This window comes from Salvia hispanica, chromosome 2 (assembly GCF_029641045.1).
Source record: "Salvia hispanica isolate PSC_SH4W2 chromosome 2, Shi_PSC_v1, whole genome shotgun sequence".
Taxonomy (NCBI): Eukaryota; Viridiplantae; Streptophyta; class Magnoliopsida; order Lamiales; family Lamiaceae; genus Salvia; species Salvia hispanica.
In genome coordinates, this window is record NC_142693.1 from 65040946 (window position 1) to 65066739 (window position 25794).

At 37.4% G+C, this 25794-nt stretch overlaps 2 protein-coding genes across 3 annotated transcripts; one reads left to right on the forward strand and one right to left on the reverse strand.

The window, feature by feature from the left end:
- The first annotated feature begins 247 nt into the window (after window positions 1–247).
- LOC125200502 (putative helicase MAGATAMA 3) lies at window positions 248–8536 on the forward strand. Its single transcript, XM_089063934.1, has 8 exons — window positions 248–407; window positions 1744–3234; window positions 4095–4277; window positions 4807–4902; window positions 5020–5185; window positions 5416–5548; window positions 5640–7406; window positions 7550–8536. Exons 2-8 carry the CDS (start codon window positions 1908–1910, stop codon window positions 7760–7762), a joined length of 3885 nt encoding a protein of 1294 aa, XP_088920060.1. The 5' UTR covers window positions 248–407; window positions 1744–1907; the 3' UTR covers window positions 7763–8536.
- Window positions 8537–18400: 9864 nt separating this feature from the next.
- On the reverse strand, window positions 18401–24618 carry LOC125200503 (putative helicase MAGATAMA 3). 2 transcript variants are annotated; one of them, XM_089065703.1, is made up of 9 exons: window positions 23327–24618; window positions 22705–22887; window positions 22065–22160; window positions 21796–21958; window positions 21548–21680; window positions 19689–21464; window positions 19121–19611; window positions 18960–19033; window positions 18401–18833 (listed from the first exon to the last, which is right to left on the reverse strand). In XM_089065703.1, exons 1-7 carry the CDS (start codon window positions 24534–24536, stop codon window positions 19309–19311), a joined length of 3864 nt encoding a protein of 1287 aa, XP_088921829.1. In that variant the 5' UTR covers window positions 24537–24618; the 3' UTR covers window positions 18401–18833; window positions 18960–19033; window positions 19121–19308. The 2 variants fall into 2 exon arrangements, with proteins under 2 accessions (XP_088921829.1, XP_047954096.2); XM_048098139.2 differs by having other exon boundaries at window positions 18960–19611.
- Between the last annotated feature and the right edge of the window lie 1176 nt (window positions 24619–25794).

Here is a 25794-nt window from a genome sequence, read left to right on the forward strand (position 1 = left end):
TGTCAAAAGCTTCAATCCCAAATAAATAATTAAATCATAAATTTTCCGAGATATGATTTACGCTCGTAACAACCAACGCCCTCCAACAAACATTTTAGGACCGTCTCGTGAAATTACCAAAACACCCATCCGCTTAATTGTCGATTAGAATTTGAACTTCTGGCCACCGGCTTCGCCCGTAGCCGGTTACCTCGCTCTCTTCATTTCCTATAAATACCCCTCAACGCCATCTCCTTTTCCCATTCTCTCTCACTCTCTCTCCTCTGTCGCCGTATATAGATACAACTATACATACAGAACCACAATATCTGTCACATAAAAATTAGCAATTTACCATATTCAATTTATTATTAGTATTATTATATTCATATATTTTCCCCTCTCTCTAGATTTGGTATCCTTTTGAGGTAAAATCTTCTCACTCCTCCTGACTTTTTCCCTCTCTCGCTTCCCTCAGCTGATAATTTGCATGGAGAAAAGGATTGCTAATTCGATTACAACGATGGATTAATTGTATTGATTGGGAAATAGATCGCTAATTAATTTCATTTGTAATCCGTTTTTACTGTTGAGATTGGCTAATTCGGCAGTGGAGCTATTTTCGATCTGGACTGTGTTTCGTGGTTGAATTAGGGATTGTGTATTATTCATTTGCTGGTAAATTAGCTCTATATATGTTGTTTGTTTGTGTTGGTGATTGTATTTGTATTTAATTTGTGTTTTGTTTGTGATTAGTTGGGAAGAGTGTGGATTTGAATGTTGAGTTGTATTCTGTATATGATGTATCAGTGGAGCTGAAAGTGATTTAGGATTGCACGGATATTTTTTTATCTGAATATTTTTCCTTAAATGTTGTTTAATTGGAGGTTATTTGGTGTATATCAGGCTTAATAGGGACGGATTGTAAATAAATTATATAGGATCTACTTTTTATTGTCAAATTTGTGTTATTAGGGATCCATATATGTAGTCTTGATTTCAGGTTGTTCGTGTTTTTGTTTTTTCGGTTGTTTTTATTTGCTTATATCAGAATGTACCGATCTGGTTGTTTTTATTTGATAGTAGTAATTTAGAAAGTCTTCATGCAGTGCTGATTCAGTGAAGGAATATGACCTTTAAATTTTTGTGTCTCTAATGTTTCGGACTCTGTGTATTTATACAGGACTGTGTGTATTTAACTATTTATACAGATTACCCTTATTTTTTCTAGTCCAGCTTGTTGTTTGATTCATGTTTATGTGTTTATGCATAGGCCAGATGGTATGCACATTTGTTATACTATGCACAATTACTGTTTGATTCGAACACATTATTAAGATGAGACGCCTATGGTGGATACTGTATAAATGTATGGGTATCACTCTCCACTTTCCGTACTAGTGCGCGCATATGCTTTAGGTGGCTGTTGCCATTCTTCCTCTTGCCTATATCATATGCAGTGATGCAATTAGGCTTTATTTCTATGTTATCATGTGTCTATAGGTGTGTTTGTTTTGTGTTTCTAAGCCTTGTTGTATGCCAATATCCAGCTTACTTTTTATTTTGCAAGTAAAACTAACACAGTAACTGATGTACCTTTGTCTAGTGGGTTAGATGGGTTGGAAAACACATTTTCAAATATGACAGTTCATATACCTTTTTTGTGCATTTCCCAATGATTCTTTTGCCCCTCATTTGTGATAATTAATGTATGTGCATGCATGCACCGGTACTTACTCATTTTCTCTTCCATCTCTGTTGCAGAAGGTGCTTTTGTTGTTTATGTGGCCATTCACAAAGTCCAATATATCTGCCGATTGCCACTTTGATGAGCTTACAGTGCATGCTTTTGAATATAATTTATCTGATAAAATTGCTAGTAAACATATTTGGACATTTTTGTTTGCTTGTATGCAACTTCTGGCAAAATGGGCTCCAAAGGAAGGCTGCTATTTGATCTTAATGAACCACCTGCTGAAAATGAGGATGATAATGATAATAATAATGATAGTGTCATTTGCTTCCAGCCTCAGAGGGCTATCCCTTCGATTACTGCACCAACCGATTTGTTTGTGGCATCTGCTGGTCCCCAAGGCATAGTAAATAACAATGCTTTCTCCCATGCTTCTTCTGTATCTGGTTTCCAGCCTTTCGTCAGGTCTAAAGTTGTTCAGGGACCTGATGTTTCTGATGAAAAAAAGAGTTTTGTGGATGTACTTAGCAATGTTGCCTCTTCATCCAAGTCGAGTAATGGCCGGGCTATGAAGGCCTCACCAATTGTACAATCAGGTTTAGATGTTCAGGATGCGGAGAAGGAAGAAGGGGAATGGTCTGATGCAGAGGGCTCAGATGGTGCTTACAAAAGAAATGGTTTTCGCGAGGAATCAACTGGTGCTACTGATGAACAGGCTTTGGAGAAAAGCACAGTTGAGATGATTGAGAACAATGTCCATGCTCCAGGTGCTGATACTATATCTCCTAATCATGATGTAAAGAATGAAAATGGTGGCCCTTTGGAGAAGAATCCAGAAACAAATGATAACAAAGGTGATGCATCCATGGATGGTTCGGAAGAATCTGCTCCAGTACCAAAACAAAGAGAAGTTAAAGGAATTGAAGCTAATCATGCATTGAAGTATGGAAATAGTATTGGAAAGCGTCCTAAGCTGGACCAGCATAAGGAAGCAATGTTAGGGAAGAAGCGCAGCAGGCAGACCATGTTTCTCAAATTAGAAGATGTTAAGCAAGCTGGTGTTTTGAAGTCCTCGACTCCCAGAAGGCAGATTCCTGCACCAACTATAATCCGGACTATGAAAGAACCCCGCCCTACTCAGGGATCTGCTGAACGTGGGGATAAGCAAAGTCAGCCTGTAGTTAGAGATGCAAAACAAGCTGATCTGTTGAGCAATGAAGGAAATAGTTTTGTGGAGTCAAATGAGTGTAAGTCTGAGAGTAATGGTGACCATAGTTCTGGCTCTACTGGAGCTCCTAGGAAGTTCAATGCTGCGACTGATGCTTTATCAGAAGGACAAACACCACTGTTTCGGAAGCTACCTCCCGACACAAGGCAACATAAGAATTCACAGTTCACTGGTAGGAAACCAGCTATTACCAGCCAGAATTCGGTTGATTCTAAATTAGCTACAAAAAAGCTACCTACCAAGAAGCAAACTTCCATAAGCAACCAGTATCAAGATTCTTCAGTGGAACGCCTTCTGCGTGAGGTTACAAATGAAAAATTTTGGCATCATCCAGGTATCTAAATACAAACTCGTTGATACACTAGTCTGCTGTTAGTCATCTTTCTTTGGCTGACTTACCCTTTATGTTTAAGTATGCTTTCTTCCAGTATGTAAAATTTTTAATTGTGCTAGTTGCTCTGATTGAGTGCATAGTTAGTAGGATAGTTTTGAACTAAAAAGAATGAATCACTTTTAGTGGAGTTCTATTCAGAATATTTCTGCTTTTGGCCAATCATTAGTAAATTATGGGCCACCTTTCAGTATGATTATACTTGTTATGAGCTGATTGAACATTCTGTGCTTTTCTTGATGCTTATGGTGAAAACTTGGAATTAATAACTATGCTACCTTCGGCATGTATACAACTATGGTGATGCCTTCGGCTGATTTATTCATTGATCCTCTTGATGGGCATTTGTTGATTTGTTTCAGCTTTCACTTTCTTTCCTTAATTTTGACATCTTCTAGTGAAGTAGAAGTGTAATTATGTGGCAGTTTACCTTAAAATATGACATAGATTATGGACCCTTTAAACTGTGGCAATCTGATTAGCTTTGTGAACATGGTGTAATGTTAAAAGCTTTCTTTCTTGTTTTTCATTATTGAATATCTTCTCAAGTTTGGCTTTCTAGAATGCAATGTTGATCAACTAGAGTTCATTGAACCTCTTAAAATTTGAAATTGGAACTGAAACTGAAACTGAAACTGGAACTGAAACCAAATAACCCCTTCAGCTTCAGCTAGTACTTTTGTGAAATATGAATCCATAGTATCTGCGACCTAGGGTTATTGCTTTCTTATTATTTAAGATAAAATATTATCTCCGGCATGTCATATTTTGTTCACGTATACGTACTTGTTTATTTGTAACAGAGGAAGAGGAGCTTCAACGTGTTCCGGGTAGCTTTGATTCAGTTGAGGACTATATCAGGGTATTTGAGCCCCTGCTTTTTGAAGAATGCCGGGCACAGCTTTATAGTACCTGGGAGGAGTCATTAGAAACAGTTCCAAATCATGTTAGGGTATGCATAAAAAGCATTGAACGACGGGAAAGAGGTATTGTTCTAAATTTATCTCATACTAAAGCTTTGTATAACGTCTTATGAGTTAGTATTTAAGTTGCATGAAGAAGTTCTGCATGTGTAGTGTAACCAGTAACATGTTCTCTGTAGCTGTTGAATAATCTTATTTGGCATTTCATGTTTGCCTGTAGTTTATTCTTGGCAACCTATAGATCCCTTTTTATAGTTTGAATAACATGATGGAAACTACTTTAGTTATTGTATCGATGTGCTTAGGATTTTGTTATCTGTGGATAACATGATGGAAGCTACTTTAGTTATTGTATCTTTCTTCTTCCTCAACGTCATTAGTTATGGTCTCCCCTGTTTGAATAATGTTTTTGGTTTCTCTTGCTGTCTCTCTTCCACTCTACATTGAAGCAAAAGAAGCAATTATTTTTCATATATTCTTACTTGTTTTAAATTCCCTGTCCCCTCCTGGCATATCTTTAATGCTAGCTCTTGGAGATTTTTCTTCCCTCTAGCTGCTCAAGTGTGTTATTTTTCTGTTTCTGAATTTCCAGGATGGTTTGATGTGATTCTTACTCCACCACATGAATACAAATGGACATTCAAAGAGGGAGAAGTTGCAGTTCTTTCATCCCCCAGGCCCGGAGCAGGTAAATTCTGTTGTTAATCCTCTTGTTTTATTCTTTCCTTTGTTTTAGATAAACATTAGTTTGATACGATTTTGAAACTGAGCTATATTTCTAACGTGCTATCTCTGGATGATCCAGTTCATATTAGGAGGAATAATAGTTCCATGGCTCTAGAAGATGAGGAGAAGCCTGAAGTTAGTGGCCGTGTAGCTGGGACAGTCAGGAGATATATACCTATTGATACCAGAGAGTACACTGGGGCAATCCTTCACTTCTATGTTGGAGATTTATATGATTCTAACAGGTGTGCCATCCCTGTCACTTGTTCCATTTGTCGTTTTTTTTTTGTTGTGGTACTTTGTACTCCATGTTGTAGAATTGGTTTGGCTAGGTTAGAGCAATTAGTGTATCTAAGCTGTCTAATTTCTGGCTCAGGAACTTACGATAGTTTGGCTAGGTTGGAGCAATTAGTGTATCTAGGCTGTCTAATTTCTGGCTTAGGAACTTACGATATATTTATTGTTTGTATTTTAGCAAGATCGATGATGACCATATTCTGCGGAAGCTCCATCCTGGGGCTGTATGGTACCTGACTCAGCTTGGTTCTCTCGCAACCACACAGCGGGAATACGTTGCTCTGCATGCATTTCGTCGTCTTAATATGCAGGTTTGGTTCGAACTTCGAAACTAGTTTGTGCCGAGAATGCATGTATGATTTAAATTGTTTAGCGTGATGATTGCTGATACCTCATGTGCAGATGCAAAATGCAATTCTTCAGCCCAGTCCAGACCAGTTCCCAAAATATGAAGAACAGCCACCTGCTATGCCTGATTGCTTTACTCCGAACTTTGTTGATCACCTTCGCAGAACCTTTAATGGACCCCAGTTAGGTGCGATTCAATGGGCTGCAACACATACAGCTGCTGGTACATCAAATGGCGTGACAAAGAAATCAGAGCCATGGCCCTTTACTTTGGTCCAGGGTCCTCCCGGCACCGGTAAAACACATACTGTTTGGGGAATGCTTAATGTGATCCACCTCGTCCAGTACCAGCACTACTATACAGCATTGCTAAAGAAACTGGCACCTGAGAGCTATAAGCAGGTTAATGAGACCAACTCAGACAGTGTGGTCTCTGGTTCTATTGATGAAGTTCTGCAGAGTATGGATCAGAATCTATTCCGGACTCTTCCAAAACTTTGCCCAAAGCCCAGAATGCTCGTGTGTGCTCCTTCAAATGCGGCAACTGATGAGTTGCTTTCACGTGTGCTTGACCGTGGATTTATTGATGGAGAAATGAAGGTTTATCGACCTGATGTTGCTCGAGTCGGTGTGGATTCTCAGACTAAAGCTGCTCAGGCAGTTTCTGTGGAACGAAGGACCGAGCAACTTTTATCCAAAAATCGTGATGAGGTCCATGGATGGATGCACAGTTTGAGGATTCGTGAAAATCAGTTATCTCAGCAAATTGCTTGCCTTCAAAGAGAACTTAGTGTTGCTGCAGTCACTGGACGTGCACAGGGATCTGTTGGTGTTGATCCTGATGTTCTTCAGGCAAGAGATCAAAACCGAGATGCATTACTCCAAAACCTTGCGGCGGCTGTAGAAAATAGAGATAAAACTCTGGTTGAGATGTCCCGACTTCTCATTGTCGAAGGTAGATTTCGAGCTGGTAGTAACTTTAATTTGGAGGAAGCACGAGCAAATCTGGAGGCTAGTTTTGCCAATGAAGCTGAAATTGTTTTCACCACTGTCTCGAGTAGTGGACGCAAGTTGTTCTCTCGTCTAACTCATGGCTTCGACATGGTTGTCATTGATGAAGCAGCACAGGCTAGTGAAGTAGCAATTCTACCTCCACTTTCTCTTGGTGCAGCTCGTTGTGTTCTTGTAGGGGATCCCCAGCAGTTACCGGCCACTGTTATTAGTAAGGCAGCCGGAACCCTGCTGTATAGTAGAAGCCTGTTTGAGAGGTTTCAGCAAGCAGGCTGCCCAACAATCCTTTTATCTGTGCAATATAGAATGCATCCTCACATTAGGGATTTTCCTTCGAGGCACTTTTACCAAGGTCGTCTTACAGACAGTGAGAGTGTCATTAATTTGCCAGATGAAAAATATTACAAAGATCCTCTACTGAGGCCTTATATCTTTTTTGATATCAGTCATGGGCGTGAGTCTCATCGGGGGAGTTCCGTGTCTTATCAAAATACCCAAGAAGCACAGTTTTGCGTTCGTTTATATGAACACCTTCAGAAGTCTATAAAATCATTGGGCATTGGGAAAGTGTCTGTTGGCATCATTACTCCATATAAGCTGCAGTTGAAATGTCTCCAAAGGGAGTTCAAGGATGTTCTGAATTCAGATGAAGGAAAAGACATCTATATTAATACAGTGGATGCGTTCCAAGGCCAAGAACGCGATGTCATAATTATGTCTTGTGTGCGCGCATCGAGTCATGGAGTTGGGTTCGTTGCGGACATCCGTAGGATGAATGTTGCTCTTACTCGAGCGAGAAGAGCTCTCTGGGTAAAATTCCTCTTCCCTTCTTCGTTTCATTTTCATCTTTTTTCTGTTCTCCTCCGTTCCTTTTCGTGTAATGTTTAAAAGTAAGCATAAACAATCTCATGGCCAGGCGTATGTGAGTTTTAACGTTGTTTCCCTACTCACAGGTAATGGGAAATGCAAATGCGCTGGTGCAGTCCGATGATTGGGCTGCGCTAATTGATGATTCCAAAGCACGAAGCTGTTACTTAGACATGGATTCTCTGCCTAAAGAGTTTATCCCCAAGACTCCTACCTATGGCGCTTTTCCCTCCAAGCTTGCTGGTGGAAGAGGCTTGAGATCTGGGCCAAAATATGGACCATATGATTCGCAAGTATAGTCCTGATGTGGCCCACTATTGGAAGAAGATGGAATGGAGCTTAAGGCCAGGTGCAGATTCGTTGGATGACTTTGATCAATCAACCGACAAATCTCGAGATGCCTGGCAACCCGGCATACAAAAGAAGCAGAATACCGCTGGTATTTTTGGAAAACGAGATGTGAATATGGTTGTGGTCTCGAAAGTACTATTCAAAAACCATTGATAAAACCGGTTACTGCCCAGGAGAGGAAGGGGTACGAGTGAATGAACCCAACTTGAGGCAATGTCAGGAAGATGGGCTTCATCGTCAAAAACAGATCTACGAAAAACGAGACTACTTGGTGCGCGACCTTGCGTTTTGGCAAGATAACACTGAGCTTGCAGTTCTCTTGGTCACCTCAATACGTTGCTCGTGTCCTGGTGAGTGAAGTGAAATCCCTTCCTCGGGTACTGATTAGATCTCCCCATTGAGTTTCTTGAGGTGGATTATCTAATGCGTTCGCAGCTCAACACGGATCTAGCAACGTATGACCATGGTTAAACAGAGCTGTCGGGACCGGCTCCTCTTTGATGCAAGCTTCAGAAACTATAGACGGCCGATAGTCGGAATCTTACTGCATATTCCCAATGATGGCTGAAGATGTGAATCGGCTTAGTTTGTGCACACCGGAAAAGGTGTTGTATAGAATGTAGTTGCGCTAGGAAAATTCTTTTAAAGATGAAAAAGGGATAATAGTACTAAATCATAAAAAAAATTGAATTATTCAAAATGATTGATTTCTTTTAGTTACACATTCTCTGTTTCTAGTTTCCCTATGAAATTCATTCATTCTTTTTGCTTGTATACTTTTAACACCATCTGTTACATGGGAGTTAAACAAATATTGATATTCAAATATTTTGTAGTACCATTGCTTGATAGAAATGAAAGGGAGGAATATTTAGAAAATTGATTTTGTGCTTCAAAAGAAAAAAAATGTGTATGAAAAGAACAAATGTAGCACAAAGAAAAAAAAGGATGAAGTGAAAAAAAAAATGAAAAAGAAAAGATGAAAAAAGAAAACTAGACAAATAAAGTCTAGTGTTGTTGAGTCCTTCTATTTTGGTATGTCCACAGAAATTAGTCGACCCACCACATATTCTCTTTATAGTTGTCGCGGAACTCATAATATGTTTTAAAAATAGAACCGGTGTTGCATTGAACGGAGGGAGTGTGTTGAAAATCATGGCGGGCACGAGATAATGCCTCTTGATCACAAGTCACAACAGTAAGTTTTTGAAAAGCTGCAGCGTTATATATGACGTACATAGCCAATTCCCATTGCCACGAATAACCCAAATATCCGGTGATCTCCAAATACTTTAGTGGCAACTCACACTTTCTTTCATAATATATTCTTTCAAGTTGATTTATGTCCATAACTTTTTCCCTCGGCAAACTCTTAGTAAACTGCAACACATTGTAAAAATCTTCAAACAATGTAATGACTACACGCAAATTAAAAATGACAAGAAGTTCGTTTGAGTTAATGCATACCTTTATCACGAGTTTTTCTAGCGACAAACATGCTTCAATAAAAGAACGCACGTATGGTGAAAATAAACTGCCATTAACAGTCCACTTCGACTCTGCTAGCGCCCAATTTTATGCCTAACTTACGCTTCCGTTAACACTATCATTCCTATGTTACTTTGTTATTTCTATTTTTTTTCTGATTTTTTAGTATACTTACTTTAAACCCTTCATCATACTGATTTTTATCGCCTCAGAAGTCAATCGCCAATTAAAACCATTAAAGTTTGCAATCCGATGAAATGAAGCAGTAATCTCCCTCGTCCTTCATCAATTTCTGCCTCCCTAACATCATTAGAAGATATCTCATGTGAAGCTTCTAACTGTACTGATTTCGGGCACGATAAGCTTGTGTTCTGTCATGCTAATACAGAGTGTAGAAAAGGTGCAAAGCCATTGGACAAGGAAGAGAATGAACCGAAAATGTGGAGATAATTAGAGGCTTAGAGCTTTTTATTCTAATTAAATTAGTTCAAGTGATTCTTCTCATGATTGCAGATATCTCAAATGAAGCAGCAACATATAAAGATAAACACTTCCTTAATATTAGTTAGCTAGCAACAGATTCTACATCAAGCTCTTAAACTTCACAACCAGACACCATCAACAGACACAATATGAGATAGAACAATTATATTCTCAAACACTGACGAAAATCCGTCATAAACTCACTGTTAGTAATTATTGAACGGATACAGCTCCATTACAAAATCCATCACCAAATCAAACCAACACACTGCAGTTACAACCAAACCAAAATAAAAGTGGATTACAAACATGATCGGGGATAACAAACAACAGATTTTTCGGATTCCCCTATCCGAATTATTGAAAACCAAGTTAAAAAGATACAAACCCTAAGCGATACACCTCAATTCTCAATACCAACATTATCATACTTAAAACGGAGACTCCTAATTGCTTCGAGAACCGTAGTCTTACCCTCAGCGTCGTCGGCCACGGCAAGGGTACAAGTCCACGTTGGGACTTCTTCAAGCGCAGCTTTCACTGCATTGGCTTCCTGCACATTATGAACAACTACGAGGCTGGGTTGTGCTGTAACAGCCAGCGCCCTTCGGCGAAACTCCGCCTTCAACTGACCGAGTTGTTCTTCCCGTCACCTGTTTACGCCGTTCTGCACAACAACAGCTTCAAGTCTCGCATTTTCATTGAGAGAACCGGACGAAAACGAAAATGCGAGGCTTGAAGTTGTTGCGCAGAACGGCGTAAACAGGCGACGGGAAGAACAACTCGGTCAATTGAAGGCGGAGTTTCGCCAAAGGGCGCTGGCTGTTACAGCACAAAGCCGCGTAGTTGTTCATAATGTGCAGGAAGCCAATGCAGTGAAAGCTGCGCTTGAAGAAGTGCCGATGTGAACTTGTACTGGCCGACGACGCCGAGGGTAAGGCTACGGTTGTCGAAAAAGTAAAAGGAGAGAGAAGATGTGAGTAAAAAAAGAGCAAAAGAAGAGTTATTTACAGACAATAAAATGAGGCGAGGTTGACTGTAATGGATCTGTAGGGATCACAGGTTGGTACTTGTGCCTCCAGCTGTAAATTTCACCATAAAAATATCTGGTTTTCCTCTGCAATATCTACGGTACAATAATTTTAGTTTACACCATTGAGAATCTGTTTCTTCTTCTCCCAATGTTCCATAATAAATGTCACACTTTCTTTTTTAGTTTGTATAACAAAAGTTGTCACATTTTTCTCTCACGTGAATATAAATATACTCCCTTCGTCGCTGAAAGTTTGTCCCTTTTTTATATTTTCGTCCGTCCCATAAAATTTATCTCATTTCATTTTTTACCCTTTTTTATAGTGAACCTGACTCATTCCTACTCACATTTTATTATAAAACTAATACTCCCTACGTTTCGCTTAAGATGACGCGTTTTCCTTTTTAGTTTGTCACAACTAAGATGATACATTTATTTTTTTAGAAACTCTCTCTCCAATTAATACACCCAACCACTTTTTCTCACTCTTATTAAAATATTCACCTTTCTTTCCCCTCTATTTTACTCCCTCCGTCCCACAGAGATTGTCCCATATTTCCATTTCCGGCCATCCCACAAAATTTGTCCCATTTCACTTTTTACAATTTTTGGTAGTGGACCTCATATTCCACTAACTCATTCTTACTCACATTTTATTATAAAACTAATATATAAAAGTAGGATCCACATTCCACTAACTTTTTCAACTCACTTTTAATTACATTTCTTAAAATCCGTGTCCGGTCAAAGTGGGACAATCTTTGTGGGACGGAGGGAGTATTACTTACACCCACCTTTTCTATGTCCAATTAAACCTTTTAACTAATACTCCCTCCGTTTCGCCATAGTTGAGGCAAAACTTTTCGGCACGAAGTTTTAGAAAGTAATATTGAGTAGTGTGTTAAATAAATGGATAAAAAGTAAGAGAGAGAAAAAGGTAGAGAGAATAAAGTATAGAGTGAATAAAGTAGAGAGTTAAAGTAAGAGAGAGAAAAATAAGAAAGAGAAAAAAAGTTACCACATATAGAAATGACTCAACTATGAAGAAACTTCCCGAAATGGAAAAATGACTCAACTATGAAGAAACGGAGAGAGTAACTCCTAAAATCCCGTGCCGGCCAAGAAGTGTATCATCTTAGCTGGGACGAAGGGAGTATATAAAAATAGGACTCCTAACATACAAAATAACATCTCCTAAAATCTTGTACTATTCCTCGAGGGTACCCACTCTTATGGCATGAAGGCAATATTATTCAATGTATACATCTCTCGTAAACACAAAATAATGTAGGTTCATTAATAATATGCTGACACGATCTGTAGACCCATTTTCCTCTGTAATCAAAATCCTACGGAGCAGTATTAATTAATTTCAACTCTTACATTTGAAAAATACAGTGTCTTAGCAGGGAGACTCAATTAAAATCGCATGTCTCTCTCACATTGGGTCAGAATTACCCTAATTAAAACTGAACATTAGAAATAGGATAGTTTATTTTGTATCAACTCCCTCCCTCTTCAAAATGTATGCAATATTTCCTTTGTCGTCCGTCCTCAAAGAGTATGAATATTTCAATTTTGGAAACTCTCTTCTCTTTAGTGGAGTGAGACTTATTTTCCGCTAACAATACTTAAAAAACTTAAAAAGCTTTCTCTATCTATCTCTCTTTTACCTGACCAATAATGCATTAAAACTCGTGTCGAACCTAAATTTCATACTCATTGGGGACAAAGGTAGTATTTTGTCGCAATTTCATACTCAGTTTTTATAGTGGACTCCATGTTCCAAAAGGAAAAGAATTTCTATTTATAGGAGACGTATGGAGCATGATTTTCTATAACTAACAATGCTAACTGATCAGATATTGCAATTTTATTTTTATATAACTAGTATCAATTTTGTGCGTTGCACCACTTATTTAAAAGAAAATAAAATTATAGTCCTGCGTAAAAAGCAAAGAATCAAAATAGTTTCCAATATTGTCTTATAGATTATTTTTTATATTGTTGAAAATAGTAACAATTGAATTGATTACACGGTCAGCCCATCAATCTCTTTAATTATTAATCAAACATTCAATAATTTCATCAATTGCAAATCAATTAACAGTTGACCATTAACAATTCTATTTGTTAAAATTATTCGATCAGAATAACAAAAAAAAATGAAAAATATAGAAAATGGATTCCAAGAGTGTCTATTTCCAATGGTCATCATCTTCTCTGTTCATCGTCTCCAACACTTTTATTGTCCTACGTTAACACCATATTCTCAATTAAGCCAGTTTGCCCCTATCTATAGATAATAGCCAGTTTGACACTATAAAATTTCACCAAACACTCACTAATTTCAAAACCAAATTTGTTAAGGTGATCAGTGACGGATCCAAAAATTTTAATTTGGGTAGAAGCTTAGAGCTTTTAAATCCAACATACTTATTATTTTTGAAAGAAAATAAAAATTATTTGAACAAAATTTCAATATTAATAAAAACAAGTACTACAAAAGATAAAATAGTTGAAAGTGATAAAATATTTAGAAGTTTTATATGAATAGAAATATGGTATATTAACTATCATAAAATATTTGTTAAAGATTTAGATTAATTAGTAAAGAATTAAACTGAGAAGGAACAAAATTAAGAATTAAAAACGCTAGTGACAAAACCAGATATCTCTACAAGTTCGGAATGTCCAAAGCCGCAGCCCTACTACCATTTCAATGTTAAGTTTGACTCGGTATATATTTAAAGCAATTTTTGAGCGTACATTGTATCCCTTAGTTCTGCATTGGCTCCACCACAAAGGTGAATAGAGCTGGCAATATTTTATCTGACACGAATTCACATGAAGTTAACCCGACACGAATACGCACGTTTAGGATTTGATTCATTATAGGGTCGACCCAATAAGAATCGGAAATTTTGGGTTGGGTTAGGTTATCCGTTAAGAAAAATTAATTATTTTTATTAATTAAAAAAATTATAATTTAAATTTTATTAGTAAAAATATGATTAATACTATGATTAATTATTTTTTATGATAAAAAAAATATTACTGCATACTTAAATTTTATTAAAAAGAATTATTTTAATTATTTTAACTTTATTAGTTAGATTTAATTTTAATATACTTTAATTTTATTATTTGGATTTAAAAATTATTTAATAATTATTTTAATTTTGTAATATCTTATTTTATCGTGTAATATCAAATTTAATTATATAATATCATATGTCGGTGGTTATCGTATAGAGTTTATATTGTGTAGTAACTTACTATCATTAAAAGATGACCGATATTTTTTTGGATGACATGAAATCCGCACGAATCCGACACGACCGATATTTTTTTGGATGACACGAAATCCGCACGAATCCGACAGGAATCTGTTTGGGTTGAACCTAATAAGAACACGATGATTTGGGTTGGGTTGGGACCCGATAAGGTTGGGTCGATATTGGGTTTACCTGATAGCGACCCAATCCGCACGATTTGCCAGCCCTATAGGTGAATGCTTTTATAATTTTCAACATTTGACTTACTTCCTTCGTCCCTGAAAATTTGTCAGTTATTTTTTTTTGTACGTACTTAAAAATTTGTCACCTTTTAGTTTTACCATTTTTGGTAGTGGACCCTAAATTCCACTAATTCATTACCGCTCCATTTTATTTTAAAACTAATATATAAAAGTAGAACCCACGTGTTGCTAACATTTTCAACTCACTTTCTATTACATTTTTTTAAAACACGTGCCGGTCAAATGGTGCCAAATTATTAAGTACTGGGGAAATATAAAGTTACGGTAGGTATAGATCACTGAGAAAGTTGATTTTCATTTTTATGGTGTTACTGTTAACTTTCTTCCTTTCATAAAGATGTGAATCGGCTTAGTTTTTCCAAACCGGAAAAGGTGTTGTATAGAATGTAGTTATGAGTACTAAATCATAAAAAAATTGAATCAATCCAAATGATTGATTTCTTTTAGTTACACATTCTCTGTTTCCAGTATCCCTATGAAATTCAGTCATTCCTTTTACTTGTATACGTTTAACACCGTCTGCTGACATTATATTTGAAATCAATCTCTCTATATACTAATTACAACTCTATCGTATACATTAAAGAATCATAATGAATTAATGTACAGTTCAATCCACCGATCACTAAAAAAAATCATTCAAAACGATGATCCATTGTCATTCGATATAACTGCTATTACTCGAATAACATAACATACGCGATTAAAATCGATATAAATGACCTGCATCGCCTTCTTCGTCATCAGATGATTCAAAATCAGAATAAAAAAGCGAGCCGCTTGAGATTGTATCTCATCCAATATTGCTCCATGATATTTGTGATTAAAACTTTTGTCTTCCCCAAAATTTTTATTATTATTGGACACAGAGAGTATCTTTATTGGTGTTTATGGCAAAATATTTTTTATTGATATATCACTTGAATCATAATATTGTGTGATAGTTTATTCACTACTTCTTGAACATCATAAATAATTTTTTAGTACAAGTGGGAAAAATATTTTGGAGTAGTCTATGTACAACTTTTCAACATCATAAAAAACTTAATAGTATTTATGGCAAAAATATTTTGGAGTAGTGAGGTAGTAGTCTATGTACAACTTTTCAAATCATAAATAACTTTATAGTATTTATGGCAAAAATATTTTTGTCGCTATATCACGTGAATTTAAATATTATGGGTTAACCTATGCACAATTTTTTACATGATAAAGAATTGGAGCATTTGAAATAAATGTAGTATGAAAGTTAAAGCACTTTTTATGAGACAGTGCATTGGGCTGATGAGACTCACATTTTCCTTTGCAATATCTACAGTATAATAATTTCAGTTTTCTCTATTAAGAATCTGTTTCTACTCTGCAATCAATAATTTCACTTTTCACCATAAAAAATCTGTTTTTTCACCGCAATATCTACGGTACAATAATTTTAGTTTTCACCTATTCTTATTTAATGTATCTATCTCGCACAAATACAAAGTATGTTTATTTATAATAAGCTGACACAATCTATAGACTACCATTTTCATCCGTAATCAAAATACTGCTCCCTCCTCCTTCCGTGAATAAGTCCTATTTTTCCATTTTGGTCTGTCCGTGAATAGGAGTCCAGATTTATTTTATAACTTATTTCACTCACATATCGTCTAAAACTAATAGATACAAGTAGTACCTATATTTCACTAACTTTCTTCCACCAATTTTTCTTAATGAAAGATTTCAGCTAAATTATTTGCGTGTAAATACATGAACTTTCACAATTTTTTAATTTTTCCCCTGAACTTTATTTTTTGAATATAATGCATGAACTTTAGAATTTTCTAGTTTTTCCCTAAGTTGAAAAATCAAAGCTGATGTGGCAAATTAAAGCTTATGTGGCAGTTGTAATTTTGATTAAATAATTTAAATAACTAAAATATTTAAAAGTAAAATTTCATGTCTATCATTTAATTCACCTATTTCTCTCATTTCTCTTTCTCTAAATTGTAGAACCAATGTCATCCCTGGTCCCACGACATCTCTCGCTCGAGCATTGCAGTCATCAAATGTGCCATTGCTCTTAAACTTGCACTTGTAGTCACACATCAAATTACAATCGTCCATTGTTTTGTGTTGGGATTTCATCAGACAGCTCTAAAAATGAAAAATTTCAAGCAAACATCCATCTTCTAAAGTGAAAGCATAGAAACAAAAATAAATACTACTAATAAATAGAAATTTAATACTCTTCGGTTAGGACTCCATATCAACTCATAACAGCTAATCCAAAATTAGATTTGAGAAAAAACTAGAGAAGCTAATGGAAACAGATTTCAATGTAAGGAGTTTTGCTAAATTTGATTTGCCCAATCTTAACCCATTCGGTTTGCTAAAATATGGAAGAGAATTAAGAAATAGAAGAGAAATCAAAACACGAAGAGAAAGAAAAAGGGGACAGAGGTGGAGTAGGGAAGATGATTTCATGGATTTTTGTTATTTATTTATTTAGTTATTCAATTGAAAATTACAACTGCCACGTGAGCTTTAATTTGCCACGTCAGTTTTGATTTTTCAATTTGGGGAAAAACTAGAAAACTCTAAAATTCATGCATTTATATTTAAAAAATAAAGTTTGGGGGAAAAATCAAAAAATTGTGAAAGTTCATGTATTTACAGGCAAATAATCCATTATTATACTCCCCCCGTCCCACAAAAAAGATGTCACACTTGTGGGACGGCACAAGATTTTAGGAGGTTTTGTTTTATGTGTTAAATGGAGAGAGAAAATATAGTTTTTACATTCATGTGAAAGAGAACTTTTTCCAAAAACGAAAGTGTGACATCTTTTGTGGAACGGTGAGAGTAGTAAATAAATATGGGCACGAATATAGTAAACTCTATGAGCAACGCTGAAGTTTTTATGTGATGATTCAACTATAATATTATATTTTACTCCCTTCGTTACATAATAGTGGAGTCATTATGCAATTTTGGTACGTTTCGTAATAGTTGATACATTTTCCTTTTTAGTAAAAGTCAATGCATTTGTTCTCACGTACTTTACTCTCTCTTCATCTTTCCACATTTTTTATTTCCTACTTTATTCTTCCTTTACTAAACTCAATTAACACAATTTTTCTTAAATCACGTGTCGAAATGAAACGTCTTCATTACCGCATAACATAGAGGAAAAATAAAAATAAGAATCAATTAATAATTATCTCTCTAAAACACATCATCTAAAACACATCATCTATGAAATAAAACAATAGAAAATCAATAAAAAACCTTTATAAATATTTTAACGTCAATAAAAAACCTTTATAAATATTTTAACGTGAGCCATCAAATCATACAGCATCCTAATACTAGTAAGACCCGTGAGAAATAATTCATCTCAGCTCACTCCATCAACCTCACTACTCTTCATTGTCTATAAAGAACGCCCTTTTTCTCTCTTTTCTACGCACCTTTCTCTCCTCTTTACTTTTTTAGAAAATGAGTTGGACATTTCTCCAAGCCTACGAAGAAATACTCCTCTAGTCCCATAATAAGAGTCAGTCTTATTAGAGTCAGTCTTATTATGGGAACAAGTTTTATGAAATGTAAAGAATAGTGGGTTGGAAAAGTTAGTGGAATATAAGATCACTTTTTTTATATTGAAGAGGTAGCTCAGCAGGAGGGCATAATCGATCAAAGGAGAGCGCGACTAGTAGAATTGGAGGCAGAGTTTCGCCAAAGAGCGCTAGCTGCTACTGCAGAACTGAGCCGTATTATAGTTCGTAGGACTCAGGATGTCGATGCTATTAAAGCTGCGCTTAACGAAGACCCAACATGGACTTGCACCCTTGTCGTGCCTAACGACATTGAGGGTAAGTCTATGGTTGTTGCCGTAGTTAATAGTTTGGTTTGCAACTTTAGTGTTGTTTGTTTAGTAATCTACCTAGCATTTCTCTTTGCCGACCAATCGCCTTTCTTTTTCTCTCTAATATCGACAATTCACGTCTATACATATCGTAACAAATACAATCAGAACACAGTAAATGAGAAAGTAAAAAATTAGCAGTAAAAGCTTAGGAATTGGATAGAAAGAAAAATGCTGGGAAAATATTATACAAACCAAAAGGTCTAAATGCATAAATTATTTCAAAGTGAACTGCATAATATTTAATAACTAGTTTTACAAACCATATAATCATTAACAGAAAAATCGCAAGCATATTTGGGGCCTCATTTTTCATAGGGACATGAGGCGATCGGTTTGCCTCAGGTTCCTTGTGGGCAGGCCTCAATCTTGAAAGTCGGGTTGCCTCAGGTTAAATGCCGGCATGGTTTCACCACCGGGCAGCCTTGAAGCAAATCCAACAGCTCAGATGTGAGCCATCTTCGATAACATTATCACCATTACCCTCCATCTCCGAGATCATTTTCAGGCGAGGAAGTATAGCTCGGGCATACTTAGCAGATGAACGCTCCAGTTTCTCAGTAATCACTGCAATCCACAGAATGGAAGCGAGTTTTTTGAGGAGTATGTCATAATAGATGATGCAATATCATAAAATTCTATGCATTTATTAACAACTTCAGACGAGATACAAATTGAGCGTTGGGGCACGACCTGAGCTCGGAATCCTTCAGTGAAAATGCAGTTGCCCGGCCATTTGGACCCCTCCTCTCTGAACATCTTTGAAGCTGGAACACGAGACAGGACAATGCACTCAAACTTCTTCCCTTTCAATTACTCCCTAATTCAATGGAAACTTAGCGTCTGTTTTCAACCTTAAAATCACATGTTCTATAAAAAAATCTCAGGAAGAGAAGGATTCCGGTAGCAATAATCCGAGGACCGTGGAGAATTGATATTTGCATCTTTGCAGCAGCTGACGAGTTCAAGCTTTGCTTTCCCAAAACATTAGCCGCCTTCGGAAGCATTCATTTCCCAGCTGTCATCGAACTCATGTAAGAATTTATGTTCCTGGTGGCCTCATGAACTGATTACTTCCAAGTCGAGCAATATAAGGATAAGTTGACTTTGCCTCCACTTCTGAAGGTCCGAAATTTGAATATGACTCCTGTGGTCTATAACTCGGTCCAGATCCCAAACCCCTTGCATTAGAGATCGTGGACGAAAACGCACCATAAGTAGAAGGCTCGGAGAAAAATTCTTTAGGCAGAGAATTCATGTCTAAGTAACATTTTCGAGCTTTGGCATCATTAATTAGAGCAGCCCAATCATCAGACTGCTCCAGCGCTTTTGCGTTTCCCATCACCTGCAAATTGTGCCAATGCCGGGTGAGGATAAGAGAGAAACTACATTGGATTGATAAGGACTAAAAAAAATTCTTACCCACAAGGCTCTTCTTGCACGAGTAAGAGCAACATTCATTCGGCGAATATCTGCAACAAAACCAACACCATGACTTGAAGCCCGAACACAAGACATTATAATGACATCACGCTCTTGCCCTTGGAAAGCATCCACAGTATTAATATAGACATCCCGTCCTTCTGATGAATTTAAAACATCCTTGAACTCCCGTTGAAGACATTTCAGTTGCAATTTGTATGGAGTGATTATGCCAACCGACACCCTCCTGGCACCTAATGATCTGATAGTTTTCTGAATGTGCTGATATAAACGAACACAAAACTGTGCTTCTATAGTGTTCTGATAGGAGACAGAACCCCCTCGATGAGATTCTCGACCAACAGCAATATCAAAAAAGATATAAGGCCTCAGCAGTGGATCTTTGTAATACACCTCATCTGGAAGAGAAGCGACACTCTCACTATCTGTAAGGCGCCCTTGGTAAAAGTGCTTGGAAGGAAAATCCCGAATATATGGATGCATTCGATATTGCACAGATAACAGCATTGTCGGGCAACCTGCTTGCTGGAACCTCTCAAAAAGGCTTCTACTATATAACAAGGTTCCAGCTGCCTTACTGATGACGGTGGCAGGGAGCTGCTGAGGGTCCCCGACAAGAACACAGCGAGCTGCACCGAGGGAAAGTGGTGGCAGTATTCCTACTTCACTGGCTTGAGCTGCTTCATCGATCACAACCATGTCAAAGCCATGAGTTAGATGAGAGAACAGCTTGCGCCCACTGCTTGAAACTGTAGTAAAAACAATTTCAGCTTCATTAGCAAAGCTTGCTTCCAGATCCGCACGAGCTTCCTCGAAATTAAAGTTCCCGCCAGCTCGAAACCTCCCTTCTAAAATGTGCAATCGGGACATCTCAACTAGTAATTTGTCCCTGTTTTCAACTATTGCAGCAAGGTTTTGGAGTAACCTATCTCGGTTTTGGTCTCTGGCCATAAGAACGTCAGGGTCAACACCAACAGATCCTTGTGCATGACCAGCGGCAGCTACAACATTTAGTTCTTTTTGGAGATATGCAATTTGCTGGGATAACTGAGTCTCGCGAAGCCTCAAACTATGCATCCAGCCATACACTTCCTCACGACTCTTTTTCAAAAGTTGCTCAGTTCTTCCTTCAACAGAAACTGCCTGAGCTGCCCGATTCTGAGAATCCACACCAACTCGAGCAACGTCAGCTCGATAAATTTTCATCTCCCCATCAATAAATCCTCGGTCAAGGACACGTGCAAGAAGTTCATCAGTTGCAGCATTTGAGGGAGCACAAACAAGCATCCTAGGCTTTGGGCAGAGTTTTGGAAGAGTTCGAAAGAGATTCTGATTCATGCTCTGCAGAACTTCATCAATTGAACCAGAGGCCACAGCCACCGTACTATTTGAGTTGCTCTCATCAGCCTGCTTATAACTTTCAGGCGCCAATTTCTTTAGCAATGCAGCATAGTAACGCTGATATTGGACTAGATGGATCACATTAAGCATCCCCCACACAGTATGTGTTTTACCAGTTCCAGGAGGGCCCTGAACTAAAGTAAAAGGCCACGGTTCTTGCTTCTTTGCCACACCACTTGACGTACCAGCAGCAGTATGCATTGCAGCCCATTGAATTGCAGCTAGCTGGGGTCCATTAAACGTCCTGCGTAGATGTTCAACAAAGCTTGGTGTAAAGCAATCAGGCATTGCAGGTGGTTGCTCTTCATATTTTGGGAACTGGTCAGGACTAGGTTGAATAATCGCGTTTTGCATCTGCAAGAGTGTATGATAATTGTCAACACGAAAACATAATGTGGTCCATCTTATCATCTACATAACTGAATTTCAAATAAAACCTGAACGTGAAGATGGCGGAACGCATGCAGAGCAATGTATTCTCGCTGTGTTGTCGCCAAAGAACAAAGAGGAGTCAGATACCAGTGATCACCAGGGCGGAGCTTCCGCAAAAGATGATCATCATCATTCTTGCTGTGTTTTGAAAAAAAAGTACAATGAGAGGAAATCAGTTGCTGATGCAGAAAATTGTGTGGTTGGCCACAGAAACCATGTAAGGCCATACAAACGACAAGAAAACATTGCTCACCTGCTGGAGTTGTAGTTATCCCCAACAAAAAAGTGAAGGGTGACTCCTGTGTGTCCTTGGTTACCAATAGGCATGTATCTCCTCATTGTACCTGCAACACGCCCATTAACTTCTGGCTTCTCCTTATCTTCAGGAGGTGAGGGACCATTCCTCCTAGCATTGGCTGGATTGTATCAACAGAGAAACATGTAAACATATGGTTTTTCTTTGGATAAACTTAAGTCAGAATAAAGAAGAAACCCAGAGTAATTCAAAATAATTTGCAAAACCTGCTCCAGGCATACAGATTGAAAGAACTGCTACATCCCCTTCCTTAAATGTCCATTTGTATTCATATGGTGGCATTAATACCACATCAAACCATCCTGCGAAAATGAACCAACAACCAACACAAAAGTTGAACCAGATTAAAACCTGTGGTTTGTATGCGACTCTTCCAGAAGAACAATAAAGGAAAACTAGATTTGAAACAAATCCCCAAAATCAAGAATGATAACCTTGTGCTGTCAGGACAGAACATACAAATACTGCATCTTAGATTTTTAAGACAAAGAGGATACCTAGACGCAGGTAACTCAGAATATCTTGAAATGAGTGGTAAGACAACTAAAACATACAGTAAAATGAAAGCATGGACCATAATCTTGTATGTGGAGTTGACATCATCTTATGAATAAAGTTCTTGTAATGAGCAAAATGTGTGTAACAAGGAAAAAAGCAAGGAGAAGCAATAACCTAGGATCAGTATTTTAAGAAAGCTTAAAAATAGTCCAAATAACACACAATGGCACAATGAGCATATACAGTTGAACTCAATGATGACATATCAAATTAGAGATGTAGAGCTTCCATTTACTGAATATCAGAACAGTGTAAGGATCTAGTGCAGAAGAGACAAGAGGGAAATACCCCTTTCGCGTCGTTCAATGCTTTTTATGACCACCCTAACATGGCTTGAAGCCATTTCTGAAGACTCCTCCCAGTTATTGTAAAGCTGCGCTCTGCATTCTTCAAATAGCAAAGGCTCAAACACCCTAATATACTCTTCTACTGAATCAAAGCGACCTGGAACACGCTCAAGCTTCTGTTCATCTGTTGATTTCAGAAATAAAATATGCATAAGCAAACAGATAAAATGCAGGTGTAACAGTGCATTATCGTTTTCATAAAAAAACTGCAGAAGGTTGAGGAAAAAGCTTCAGAACACTGACTGCAGCTCAGGGTCTTCATTACACAATACACACTCTCCAAAACTCACTCCTAAATTTTCTGAAGTTCACTTCAGAGTATTGAAAAATTATATAAGATTCTAATAAGATAAGATGTAAGCCATTTCATAAATGAAATTTTCAAGATAGACTATATGTGAAGAGAAGTGTCAAACTACTTAGCAATTTTGATCATGAGTAGCAAGTTCATAGTAAAAAACAGAAGAAAAGATAACACAGAAAATGAAAATTAGACAGATAACCAATTAACCATGAGGATAGACATACAATCGTGCAAGAATTAACATGAGATACTACATTACCTGGGTGATTCCAAAATTTCTCACTCGTCACCTCACGCAATAGGCGTTCCACTGATGAATCTTGAACGTTAACAAAACTTTGCTTCTGGGGAAGATGCCTTTTTACAGCTAATTTAGGATGAGTATAACCACTGACTGCTGGTTTCCTACCAGAACACTGACTAAGTTGCTTTATATTAGGCTGATGCTTCAAAGAACTTTGACTAGAAACAAGAGGTGTTTGAACTTGCAAAGGAAGATCTATCGAGCCATTTAATGTTCTCGGAGGTCCAGGAGTCGCAGAATTACTGTTTTCATCACTGACGATTTTACAATCATTTGACTCTGCAACTTCATTGCCTTCATAAGTCAAGAGATCACCCTTTTCTGCATCCCCAATTACAGATTGTGTTTGCTCTTCCCCACTATCAGTAGATGGCAGTGCAGAATGGGTTTCTCTTACTGTCCTCAATAGTGCCCGTGGTGCAGGTATCTGCTTAGGAGTTGAAGCCTTCGAAGCACCGACTTGCTTCACATCTTCTAGCTCGAGATACATGGTCTGCCTGCCACGCTTCTTTCCCAACATTACTTCCTTCTGCTGGTCAGGCTTTGGGCGTTTCCCAGGATTATTTACGGGCCTCAATGAATGAGTTGCTTCATTTCCTCTGGATATTCTTGGTTTAGGCTCTGAAGCAGAATATTCGTCACCATCTTTAGCTCTATTGATTTTCTTATCAGTTGTTTCAGTGTCTAATACAATACGCACTACCCCCTTTGGGCATGCAATATTTTGCATCAATGCAACTTGGCCTCTCTCTTGTGCATGTAAACCAGTTGAAGCATTAGCCGAGCCCTCTGCATCAGACCATTCACCCTCTTCTTTCTCAGAATCCCGATCACCAATAGGACCTTCTTGAACGTCTGAAAGAGCAGCCTTTACACCCTGGCCATTAATGTTTATAGATCCTCTGTTTTGAGCAGATGCATCACATGTTTGAGCAGATTTAGTCCGGACAAGAGGCTGCAAACCAGAAACAGTAGACGCACGGGAGGAAGCGTGATAATTTGATACCCCTTGAGGGCCTGCTGGTGCCACAAATAAATCTTTCCTGCCAATACTTGAGGCTGGAACGGCCTCCTGAGTCTGGAAGCAGACAACACTATCAATATCATCTTCATTTTCAGTAGTTGGTTCATTAAGATCAACTTTTAGTCTTCCTTTTGAGCCCATTTCACAAATAGTTGCAAACAAGCAAACAAAATTGTGTATATATTTATACTGGTAATTTTAGTTGGATATTCTATTAGTAAAGAATATAAAATGCCAACCAAAAAGCTACTCAGCACAAATACTCAGACTTCTCGAATGCCTAACCAACTCTGCATCAAATTTGGAAATAAAATTTGTAAGAATGCTTAGTCATAATCACCAAACAAAACACTCAGCCCTGACTAAGAATGACAGACACTAGATCATACAATTTGCTATTTATATAATAAACAAAGAATCATCAATCCACCAAATTTATTGATTTAACAGAACTTCTCTATCACAACATTAAAAGATCTTGCTCACCATACCATACAGTGAATAACAGTTAGGGCCTATCTTTGTCAAAATTCAAGACAACAACCAAGAAACATCAAGAAACTAAATATCTATGCAATCTTTCTCACTATACCACACTTCACAACCCTGTCAATCACATTCAGGGACAAATTTCAACCTCTAAGATGCAGCAGAACTCCATTTCTCAACTCATAAATCAATAACCAGATTAACAACCCGACAACCTTCCTCTACCAGTAGCCAATTCACTCCACATTATCAAACACAAATCCAAACAAATAAACAAACCGAAAAAACAACACCATTCATCACAACAAAACCGTGCGAAATCCATAAAAAAAAGTTCAAATTCCAGATAATCAAACGACATGTATCAATCAGCTCAAAATCAATCTCAAAACGCATCATATTACTCTTACAATCAAAATTCCAATCAAATTAACAACACATACTTCGCCATTCAAGCTGATTCTTCGCTACTCTACCACACACATCATCATCAGCTCAAAATGAGATTGTATTATACCTCAATCAGCTACAGATACGCCTTTTGAGTCAAGCTATTGAGTCAAGCACACGTCAGATGTATGTATAATCGTATCTATACTGCGATGCACAGAGAGAAGAAGAGAGCATTCATCAGAATTGTGTGAGAATCCAAATTCGAGCGGTTTATTTATAGGGGAACGAATGGGTAGCAGAATGGAATCCGAGGGTATTTTGGTAATTCTCCCATTTTTGGATGGAAAATGTTTGCTTAACCTAAAATAATTATGATTGAAATTTTCCATTTTTGTTTTTATGAATCAGCATTCGCTCACGTTTCCGTTATTTAACCTGATCCGGAGCATTAATAAATATCCTAATTTTTTTTTGTAAAAAATCCGAAAATCCTAAGTAAAATTGTGTATATATTACG

Coding starts and splice junctions, on each gene's coding strand:
- LOC125200502 (XM_089063934.1), top strand. CDS start 1,908: ATGGGCTCCAAAGGAAGGCTGCTATTTGATCTTAATGAACCACCTGCT. Junction 3,235..4,094: donor AAAATTTTGGCATCATCCAG/GTATCTAAATAC, acceptor TATTTGTAACAG/AGGAAGAGGAGCTTCAACGT. Junction 4,903..5,019: donor ATCCCCCAGGCCCGGAGCAG/GTAAATTCTGTT, acceptor TGGATGATCCAG/TTCATATTAGGAGGAATAAT.
- LOC125200503 (XM_089065703.1), bottom strand. CDS start 24,536: ATGGGCTCAAAAGGAAGACTAAAAGTTGATCTTAATGAACCAACTACT. Junction 22,161..22,704: donor CATTGAACGACGCGAAAGGG/GTATTTCCCTCT, acceptor TCATTTTCGCAG/GATGGTTTGATGTGGTATTA. Junction 21,681..21,795: donor GATAACTACAACTCCAGCAG/GTGAGCAATGTT, acceptor TTCAAAACACAG/CAAGAATGATGATGATCATC.